The sequence below is a fragment of the Cryptomeria japonica genome, chromosome 10 (genome assembly GCF_030272615.1).
Source record: "Cryptomeria japonica chromosome 10, Sugi_1.0, whole genome shotgun sequence".
Lineage (NCBI taxonomy): Eukaryota > Viridiplantae > Streptophyta > Pinopsida > Cupressales > Cupressaceae > Cryptomeria > Cryptomeria japonica.
Genome location: NC_081414.1, coordinates 505,788,677 through 505,800,619, shown reverse-complemented (window position 1 = coordinate 505,800,619; position 11,943 = coordinate 505,788,677). Strand labels below are relative to the sequence as shown.

Sequence of the window (11,943 nt, the reverse complement as noted above, 5' to 3'; positions counted from 1 at the left end):
AATTCTACTTTGTCTGCTATTGTAGTGCGTGATTTTCTATTTATAAGGTGCTCGTCTTAAACCTTGTATTCATCCTCGAACGCTTTGTCTGGCCGATCATTGTTTGACATCCCAGAAATCAGACACAATTATTTGATTGATTCCTTAATTTCTATCAGTCAATCAATGGCCGTATTTCCATTGCCCCAGCTTGAAGATAATGCTGTATTATTACCCAGTTCCCAAACTAAGTCAACGCAGCCTCAGCTATGTGACGTATGGAGAGATATACAAGGTGCCCATAATTGGATTGGTTAGCTTGATCCCATGGTTCCTAATTTGAAAGCTGAAGCTCTCAGATATGGGAATTTGGCACAGCTTTGTAACGACGCATTTGATGGCAAAAGCTACTCCAAAAACTACGGCACATGTTATCACAGTAAAAGAGATCTGTTCAATAAGATGGGCATGTCTGAAAGTGGCTACCAAGTCACTAAATATGTTTACGCCAATACTAATCTGTTAAATCAGGTTTTTGGTGAGAAACCAAAAGACCAAGGTGTTTGGTTGGGTTCTATTGCAGTTTGCACGGATCCAAATGAGATAAGAAGGCTTGGACGACGAGACATAGTGATTGCAAGGAGAGGAACTCAGACTGCTGAAGAATGGATAGAAGACCTGAGAGATATTCTTGTACCTACAAGATTATCCTATAGACGCAAGAGGACAGGCAAAGACCAAGAGCATCATTTCGCGGATGGAGTACTAATTGAGAGAGGATTCCTGAGCTGCGATACTTCAACTGTCCGTCACCGTCAAGGCGCTGCAGGAGCCAGTGTGAACATCAGCACCAGAGATTTGCTAGTCTCAGAGATAGAACGATTGATTCAAGTTTATGAAAAAGAGATGGACAATTTAAGCATAACATTTACGGGACACAGCTTAGGAGCTGCTCTTGCAACCTTGAGCGCTTATGATATCAAACAAATGCTTTGCACCAAGCATAATTTTCATCAAATTCCCGTCACCGTCTTCGCTTTTGCCTCTCCCCGGGTGGGAAATCTTGCGTTTGCTAAACGGGTGGAGGAGAATGGAGTGAAAGTGCTGAGGTTTGTGAACAAGCGTGACCTGGTTCCCAAAGTGCCCGGAGTTTTATGAACGAGAACGTGGGATGCCTCAGCAAATTGCTGCATTGGCTTCCGTGGACATACTTTCATGTTGGCGTCGAGCTTCCTTTACACAACAATTCTCCATTCATTCAGCACACCCGTAATCTTGCCTACTTTCATAATTTAGAGCTTTACTTGCATTTACTGGACGGGTACGTTGGAAGTAAGCAGCCGTTTTCTTGGAGTGGAAGAGATCATGCTCTGGTTAATAAGAGCTGTGATTTATTGCGCGAGAAATATGAATTTAGATTTCACCTTTGAAGGACTCATAGAGCGATTGGAACAAATTTGTGAGACACGAGAGCTACTATTCAACAACAACTCAAACTGCGCACAATTTAGACGCGAACAACGCTCATGAGTAGCGGATTGCACCTAGTTTTCAAAAACATTCCTGAAACTAAGCACAATCATACATGAACTGAACATAACGTCCACAGTGGGTCCAAAGTGAGTGTGAAATTGTATTTGTAAGCAATGGACTACACTACACTATCAAGTGATCCATGCCCATCAATCAATTGGAATTAACTTCCTAGAAGTTGCATTCAAGATTTATGAGTAATATTTCACTTAGCTGCCCTGACCTAATAGATAAAGCAAAAACACCTTGTTTAGATGTACACAATGTGTAGGCCTATGACGTTCAATTAACAAAACCAACATTAAATGAGTTCCATGCAAATAATGTTTCAAAACTATATATAAAATATGCAATATTCTAATAGCATTAAGGCCTCTATTAACTATGACTATTTGTAGCTACAATTGCTGGATTACATAGATAAATTATTATTGCATATATATTAAATTTTTATAAAAATATCCAAATACACTATAATATACACACTAAAAAATACTAATAGACTAGAAATATTCCTTGCAGCCATATGATGGCATCCCATACCCTATCATATTCAAGACACGAAGACTTCCATATGAAGAGAAATAAAACTGCATAAAAAGATTCAATAACTATGTATACCTAGCTCGTGGCGAACCTGTCCACAATCTTCACATTAGCCAAAAAGAATTCCTTAACAGCCATATTCTATGATTACATATGATTACATCCTATGGCACTAAAAAATGGAACCTTATAGCACCCAAAAACTAATTTGAAAAATACCCAAAAAATAGAGTCATTTAGATGGCAATATAAAAGCATATAAATGCACTAATCTTCCATTGAGATTGAAGGAAAATTGCTGCCCTTTGCCTGACTATAACCTCTCCTACACCTAAACCAAGAGTTCATCCTCAATTTCCTCCTTATGAGATAGGATATCAGTAGAAAATATAGTTAGGCAGTCTGATTCTAGAGTTGCTTGTAATCCATTAGAGTGACACCTTTCTTTTTAACAAACATACTGAATGATACAATATGAACTAGAAAATATGATGTTTTTTTACTAAATGATACAATATGTTACAAATATGGAGACAAACATATCAAAATAAAGTACTCATGAAAGAAGTTCATTAACAACGTATATGTTGCTTTCTAATCAACAAAATATCACCAAATACCTCAATATGAAAACTCTTCCATAAAATACATGCAAAATATTTGTCTTAATGATGATTCTCTAAAATTGGGGAAAATTAAAAAAAAGAGTTGCTACATTTGAGGTGGTATCTTACATAGGTATTAGAGCTAGTGGTCTTGTCAACCTGTTGGGAGACTACCATCTATTAAAGTTTCTTGAGTTGCATGACATTTTGGAAAAAATTCAAACTTGGTATATTATTGCATCTAAAGAAAATTAGATTGTGGGTCACTTATCAAAATATTTCAATGATTCGATGAAGTGTTTCCAACCTATGAAATTATAGAAAGAAAAGTGGAAATTTGGCTCTTAATGATTGGAATAAAGTTGGAGTCTCCAATTTCTAGATAATTTTCTTATTAAGTTGATGTAATTGGAATTATGTTTGTCTAAGGTAGAACAATTATATTGCAGGATGTTGAATTGGTTCAACGGAAGCTTATGGAACATCCTCATGAGGATTAAGACTTGAAGTTGCCTCTTGTGTCAATGAGTTCTTAAGGATTACAATTCATATAACACTATATAATAATGATATAATGATGATGATTTTATAGATTATTATTAAAGGATTTCATGGGTTGTGTTGCACCAAAAGCCCTTCTTTTGATAAGAGGGCTCAAAGTTTAAAAGTTATGGATAACGTGAGATCATTTGCTATTTTTATTGATCTCAAGTGCAATAATTTAATTCTTTGAATGTTCCAATGATTCTTTACCAAAATAAAAAAACATCATGCATAAAATGTTAAGGCATCCATGTTAACTATTTTTTGCTTGATTTCAAATGAAGATGATGATATCTGTAAGAAGGTACAATTTTAATTTTTAGCCATTTTTAGAAAGGAACAAGATGTCTCACATATAGCTCGTGAGTTCTCATAAAAATTAGTAGAGTAAAAAATTGAGAAGCTTAAAAACTAGTTGACAAAACAGGAAGTGATTTCTTTTGGTTTACAACATACAAGATCCCACAAAAATAGATAGAAGTAAAAAGAGAAGTGATGTTTCACATGTCAAGAGGTTTGGATGCTCAATCACATATTTGGTCCAATCGATAAATAAAATTAAATATTACATTATAAATTGAAGCTAAGAATATTGCAGTAGTTGATGAATTTTATTTTGACCAAGGGATTGTTCTAACTTGTGAGCCTAAACTATGTAAAGAGTATGACATTAAGGTGGCTAATTTGGAGGACCAATTAGAAAATTCTTTTCAAGATCCTAGTTTTGAGACACATAGTCTAAAGAATTCGTTGAAGGTCACTGAGGATATAATTGCGGTACCCTTATTCTATTTTGATGACACTCACAAGATCGTGGAAGTCATCTATTCAAAGGACCTAATTTAGAGAAGACATTTGGGGATGGAAGGTAAATTTATTCTTGCAAATTTGTGAGTGGTAAAAGAAGCTTTACAATCCATCAAATATGGTTACAATTACTTTTAGAGATATGAAATGATAAAAATTACTGAAGCTTTTCCTAATTCATTGAAAATTAAATAAGATGAAGTTAATAAGCTCACCTTGTACCTTAAGGATAGTAAGGAGGCCTTGGAGAATACACAAACGATTCCTCTAGAAGCAAAATATTAGCTTGTTGTTATTGAACAGTTCACGGAGTAGGAAAAGAAAGAAAGGGCAAAGGAACTCAAGTAGGTGATTGAAGATCTTGAATAAATCCAAGAAGACTTTAGCTTCAAGTAGAGTCCTAATTTGACATGTTCAAATTTTGGACTTTAGGATGATTGGTTTGAATTAGAAAGGGGTAATAACTTTTATGTTTATTGATAGCCCATTGTTTGTTATGACTACTAATTTGACTTTCTAAAATCCACTCTTTGAGTTGGATGATGAGGTGACATCTAGTTGTTGATCACATCAATGGGATGTGGGATTAAGGTGTTGTGTGTGGTCCTATGAGATGGAGCCAATTGAATTGTCTATTGACCCACCCAAAATCATTGAATCTTTACTTCTTGTAATGGACTATTATAGATTGAATTATCATGGGTTGATAGTTGAACTTGTCGGTTTACGACAAGAAAGGGAGTACTATTGCATGGTCTATATTTGTTGGGGTGCATACCATTTTGATTGAATATATAAGTATAGCACAACATCAACATGGTGAGTTCACTATTTGGGTTGGTATCTATGCACAAGATGGAATAAGCATATGTCAAGATGTTGTAGAACTAAAAAGAGATAATACTTGAATAAATTCCACATTATTAAAACTTTCTCACCATGTCAAACCAGAAGTAATTTCAATGCCAAATACTAGGTTGACTTTGATGTATTAATAAAGAACCAAAAAAATATATAAATCTCATGCCTTAAACAAAAGCCTTAGACTTATAATATAATCAAATAATGTATTTAGAACTTCACAAACTCTTGCCAAGGCATTAAAAATATTCCATATGCTTAAATTAAATATTAAATCTTTTTATTCATCTTTGGACTTTATGAATTGATTGATTCATATTGAAAGTATATCATTACCAGAGGCAATATAATGCTCATGGAATAAATAGAGAAAAAACCAGTATTAATCTCCAACCTGCAAATTTGTCTCTTAAAAGGACTTCATAAATTTATCAAACTTATTTTCAACCCCCCTATGAAATCTCTAATAAACCATTGAAAATATGAGATAATCAATACAATGCAACTGTGAATGCTAAATGAATCTGCTTCAAGAATTAAACTAGGTTTTCATCCAATTCCTCCAAACTTGAGGGTTTCCATACTAGGGCTTCTCAACTAAAATCTAAAAGCTTTTCGAGCTATACTAGAGAAAGAATAAACTAAGCATACCCAATAGAGACTCAAAGTGTCTTTTTATAACTCGCCAAAGGAGCTTCTAGAAACCCTTTTAAAATTATCTTACCTTTTAATATTTGTCCTTTTAAAATAGGAAATAATAAATAGAACCTTTTAATTAACGTCATTTTTATGTCCTTATTAGATAATTAAATTAGGTTATTAAATTTATTTAATTTTGACAACTTAAATTTTTATTATTTAATTAAATTTAAGGTCCAAATAAAGGGGACAATACACAAATAAATCTTATAGAAGGGATAAGTGTAATGTCCCCATTTTCATGTTATGTAGCTTTGTAGTTGGCTCTAATATTATGGGTGTGTATCAACCATATTAGAGTAGGTTTTTGATGTTACCAACAAGATTGGATGGCCTAAAGGACTTAGAGGGTAGTTTTTGAGGTTATTTTAGACTTTTAGTGTGCTCTCCAATATTCTTGGAGAGAGAATCTATCTATAATAAGTGTCTTGATTATGTTTGGTTATCATCACTCCTATGCAGCCAATTTTGATTTTAATGCATTTAAACAAAATTTACAACTCGGGTGTAATGTTGAGCTATATTTAATTAAATTTATAGAGGTTGTATTGGTTTAATTGACACAATTTAATGGGCATATTGGTATAATATCTTGTTGGAGAGAGAATGGAAAGTTCAAAAGGTTGGATTTGCCTAACCTTGTACCTAAGGTGCCCAAAATAATTAAATACTTAAATAAAGAACTTTTGGGGGTTATAAGGATTAATTAGTCAATAGGCTACACTTGCAAGAAAGCTTGCATATGGTGAGCTTGACGATTTTGTCTCACACTTGAAAATTGGTCATTATGTCTTCTTTCTATTTGTAGACATTTGAAACAACCAACTGTTCCTATTGATGTGTGAAAGAAGCAATTGTTCGTATCAATGTTTGAAACAAGCAATTTTTAAACAATTTTTGGGCAATGTGGGCAAACTACATAGTATCGGGTGTGAAAACAAACCAATTCACTAGCCTCTCACTTCTCACATCTACTCTCTTTTAGAATGAGACAAATCTTGTCTCCCTAACAAAATCATTATTCCTCATCTAATCAACATGAACATAATGCACCCTAGACATGGTTTGTTAGTTGTTTGATCATGAAACATTTTTGAGCTATGTACATGCATTTATGTTCTCAATTACAATCAATCCTTTCAAAAGATATTTGCATTAATACATTCGTACTACTTTCACCACCTAGATATTATATAAATATTCATTCTATCAACATTTGAAAGAAAGTAGCAACAAGGGTTTAAACAAAGAGAAGAATAGCGAGAGAGGCAGGTAGTTTGTTTGGGAGAAGTGTGATTTTGAAACATTTGAAGTTGATACAGTCCGGGCAAGGGATGGATCTGAAAATGGGTAGGGTGATGTGACACAGGATTCGAGTGGACAACAGGGGAAGGAAGAACCCAGATATTGCGACCTGACTAAAAACATTCAGGAGGACTCGGGTGGTAAGAGTCGGTATGATAACAACAGACACAGGGTGTATCACTCGGGGAAGGATGAGGAAAAGACAAATCAGAAGACCTCCCCTTCATCATATCTTACACCTAAACCAATAGTTCATCCTCAACTTTCTCCTTATGGGATAGGATATCATTAGAAAATATAGTTAGGCAATCTGATTCTAGACTTGCTTGTAATCAATTAGAGAGACACCTTTTTTTTAACAAACATATCGAATGATATAATATGTTAAAAAAATGATAATCTTTTTTACTCGATGGTACAATATGTTACAACTATGGAAACAAACATATCAAACTATAGTAATCATAAATGAAATTCATTAAGCAACATATATGTTGCATTGTTTTCAACAAACTATCACCAAATACCTCAATATGAAATCTCTTCCATAGAATGCATGCAAACTATTTGTCTTAATGATAATTCTCTAAAATTGGGGAAAAATTACAAAAAAATGTTGCTACAACTGATGTGGTTTCCTACATAGGTATTAGAGGTAGTGCTCTTGCCAACCTGTTGGGAGACTAGCATCTATTAAACTTTCTTGAGTTGCATGACATTTTGGAAAATATTTAAAATTGGTAAATTATTGCATCTAAAGAAAATTAGATTGTCGGCCATTTATCAAAATATTTCAATGATTAAATGAAGTGTATTCGGCCTAGGCAATTATAGACAGAAAAGGAAGTGGAAAATTGGCTCTTAAAGATTGGAATAGAATTGGAGTTTGTGCAATTTATAGATAATTTTCTTATTAAGCTATTGTAATTGGAATTATGTTTTTCTAAGGTAGAATAGTTATATTGTAGGATGTTGAATTGGTCCAACAGAAGCTTATGGAACATCCTCATGAGGATTAAAACTTGAAGTTACCTCTTGTCTCAGTGAATTCTTAAGAATTACAGCTCATATAACACTATATAATAATGATATAATGACAATGATTTTATAGATTATTATTAAAATATTTCATGGGTTGGGTGGTACTAAAAGCCCTTCTTTTGATAAGAGGGCTCAAAGTTTAAAATTTATGGATAAGGTGAGATCATTAGTTATTTTTATTGATCTCAAGTGTAATAATTTAATTCTCTGAATGTTCCAATGATTATTTACCAAAATAAAAAAACATCATGCATAAAATGTTAAGGCATCCATGTTAATTATTTTTTGCTTGATTTTAAATGAAGATGACGAATCTCTAAGTAGGTACAATTTCAAATTTTGGCCATTTTTAGAAAGGAACAAGATGTCTCACATATAGCTTGTGAGTTCTCATAAAAATTAGTAGAGTAGAGAATTGAGAAGCTTAAAAACTAGTTGACTAAAAAGGAAATAATTTATTTTGGTTTACATGATAGAAGATACCAAAAAAAATATATATTAAAAAAAATAGTAGTGATGTTTCACATGTCAAGACGCTTGGACACTCAATCACATATGTGGTCCAATCGATAAATAAAATTAAATATTACATTATAAATTGAAGCGAAGAATATTGTAGTAGTTGATGAATTTTATTTTGACCAAGGGATTGTTCTAACTTGTGAGCCTAAACTATGTAAAGAGTATGACATTAAGGTGGCCGATTTGGAGGACCAATTTTTCAAGATGCTAGTTTTGAGACACATAGTCTAAAGGATTCGTTGAAGGTCAGTGAGGATATAATTCTGGTACCCTTATTCTATTTTGATGACACTCACAAGATCATGGAAGTCCTCTATTCGAAGGACCTAATTTAGAGAAGACATTTGGGGATGGAAGGTAAATTTATTCTTGCAAATTTATGAGTGGTAAAAGAAGCTTTACAGTCCATCAAATATGGTTACAATTACTTTTAGAGAGATGAAATCATAAAAATTACTAAAGCTTTTGCTAATTCATTGAAAATTAAATAAGATGAAGTTAATAAGCTCACCTTGGACCTTAAGGATAGTAAGGAGGCCTTGGAGAATACACAAATGATTCCTCTAGAAGCAGAATATTAGGTTGTTGTTACTGAACAATTCACAGAGTAGGAAAAGAAAGAAAGGGCAAAGGAACTCAAGTAGGTGATTGAAGATCTTGAATAAATCCAAGAAGACTTTAGCTTCAAGTAGAGAACTAATTTTACATGTTCAAATTTTGGACGTTAGGATGGTTGGTTTGGATTAGAAAGTGGTAATAACTTTTATGTTTATTGATAGCCCATTGTTTGTTATGAGTGCTAATTTGACTTTCTAAAATCCACTCTTTGAGTTGGATGATGAGGTGACATCTAGTTGTTGATAAAACCAATGGGATGTGGGATTAAGGTGTTGTGTGTGGTCCTATGAGGTGGAGCCAATTGAATTGTATATTGACCCACCCAAAATCATTGAATCTTTACTTCTTGTAATGGACTATTATAGATTGAATTATCATGGGTTGAGAGTTGAACTTGTCAGTTTATGACAAGAAAGGGAGTACTATTGCATGGTCTATATTTGTTGGGGTGCATAGCATTTTGATTGAATATATATGTATCATCAAGTGTACTCTTAATGTGGCCCACATAAAATTACTATAGCACAACATCAACATGGTGAATTCACTATTTGGGTTGGTATCTATGCACAACATGGAATAAACATATGTCAAGATATTGTAGAACTAAAAAGAGATAATACTTGAATAAATTCCACATTATTGAAACTTTCTCACCATGTCAAACCATAAGTAATTGATGTTAATAATATTGTAGTAGTTGATGAATTTTATTCTGACCAAGGGATTCTTCTAACTTGTGAGTGTAAACTATGTAAAGAGTATGACATTAAGGTGGCTGATTTGGAGGACCAATTAGAAAATTATTTTCAAGATGCTCGTTTTGAGACACAGTTTGAAGAATTAGTTGAAGGTCAATGAGGATATAATTGTAGTTTCCTTATTCTATTTTTATGACACTCACAAGATCATGGAAGTCCTCTATTCGAAGGACCTAATTTAGAGAAGACATAGGGGGATGGATGGTAAATTTAATCTTGCAAATTTATGAGTGGTAAAAGAAGCTTTAGTGTCAATCAAATATGGTTGCAATTACTTTTAGATAGAGATGAAATCATAAAAATTACTGAAGTTTTTGCTAATCCATTGAAAGTAAAATAAGATGAAGTTAACAAGCTAACCTTGGAGCTTAAGTATATTAAGGAGGCCTTGGAGAATACACAATCCATTCTTCTAGAAGCAAAAAATTAGCTTGTTGTTACTGAACAATTCACAAAGTAAGAAAACAAAGAAAGGGTAAAGAAACTCAAGTAGGTGATTAAAGAGCTTGAATAAATCCAAAAAGACTTTAGCTTCAACTAGCTTCCTAATTTGACATGTTCAGATTTTGGACGTTAGGATGGCTGGTCTGAATTAGAAAGTGATAATAACTTTTCAGTTTATTGATAGCCCATTGTTTGTTATGAGTGCTAATTTGACTTTCAATAATCCACTATTTTTGTTGGATGATGAGGTGACTTCAGTTGTTGATGACACCAATGGGATGTGGGATTAAGGTGTGGTGTGTGCCTATGAGGTGGAACCAATTGAATTGCCTATTGACCCACCCAAGATCATTGAATGTTTACTTCTTGTAATGTACTATTATAGATTAAATCATCATGGGTTGATAGTTGAACTTGTGGGTTTACCACAAGAAAGGGAGTATTATTGCACGGTCTATATTTGATGGGGTGCATACCATTGTGATTTAATATACAGGCATCATCAAGTGTACTCTTAATGGGGCCCACATAAAATCATTGTAGCACAACATCAACATGGTGAATTCACTATTTGGGTTGGTATCTATGCACAAGATGGAATAAGCATACCTCATGAAGTTGTAGAACTAAAAAGAGATAATACTTGATTAAATTCCACATTCTTAAAACTTTCTCACCATGTCAAACCATAGGTAAATCCAATGCCAAACATTAGGTGTGATTCTAATGTATTTATAAACCACCAAAAGATTAAAGAAATTTCATGCCTCAAATAAAAGCCTTGGACTTATAATATAATCAAGTCACGTATTTAGAACTTCACAAACTCTTGCCAAGGCATTAAGTGTATTCCATATGCTCAAATTAAATATTAAAGCGTTTTATTCATCCGTGGACTTTATGAATCAATTCATTCATATTGAATGTATATCATTACCAAAGGCAATATAATGCTCACGGAATACATAGAGAAAAAAATAATATTAATCACCTACCAGAAAATTTGTCTCTTAAAAGGACTTGATAAATTTATCACACTTATCTACAACCCTACTATGAAATGTCTAACAAACCTTTGAAAATGTGATCAATATAATGTAACCATGGAGTCATGAGAGCCATGGTGCCATGAGAGAGATAGACATAACGACCCATCCTCTAAAAAAAGAAAATAGGGGTTATCATAAAGCTTTCAAGGCTAAAAACATCCACCCTATGGGGTTTTTGAAGGATCCCCAAACCCAAAGTGTTGGGTTTTAACCTAGGTCCCTAAACCAAGAAAGAAAAACCCCAAACAGAAAGTCTGAGGAAAAGAACATACAGATGTCGGTAGGAACAGATACCAGTAAACACTACAACTTAACAATTAACCATATAGAGCAAATATGAAAAAATGAGAAATGGAGGGAACAACACAAGCAGAGGGAAATTTGAATTCTGGAAATGGAGGAAATAGCGAGGCTGGGTCCTTTGGTTCTACTGCCTATGTAGCTCAAGGACAAGTGATGGATGATGAGGACGGGAGACCGGATGGGGACCCATGACATCGGGACCCTCCTCCTGACTGCAAAAAGATGAAAGATTCTCCAAAATCGGGTCCTGAGGGTGTGAAAGTTGACTTAGAAAAGACTATAGAGGTGCAGGCTCTCAAACCCTAGAGTATTCATTCTGCAAATAAG

The 11,943-nt window shown here is 33.7% G+C and overlaps 1 protein-coding gene across 1 annotated transcript; it reads left to right on the top strand.

Annotated features, from left to right (window-relative positions):
- Window positions 1-306: 306 nt before the first annotated feature.
- On the top strand, window positions 307-1,137 carry LOC131079646 (phospholipase A1-Igamma3, chloroplastic-like). The gene has a single exon (XM_058017653.2). It carries the CDS (start codon window positions 307-309, stop codon window positions 1,135-1,137), a length of 831 nt encoding a protein of 276 aa, XP_057873636.2.
- The last annotated feature ends 10,806 nt before the right edge of the window (window positions 1,138-11,943 follow it).

What these genes read in the sequence shown, in the direction of transcription:
- LOC131079646 (XM_058017653.2), top strand. Translation starts at nt 307, where the DNA reads ATGGTTCCTAATTTGAAAGCTGAAGCTCTCAGATATGGGAATTTGGCA.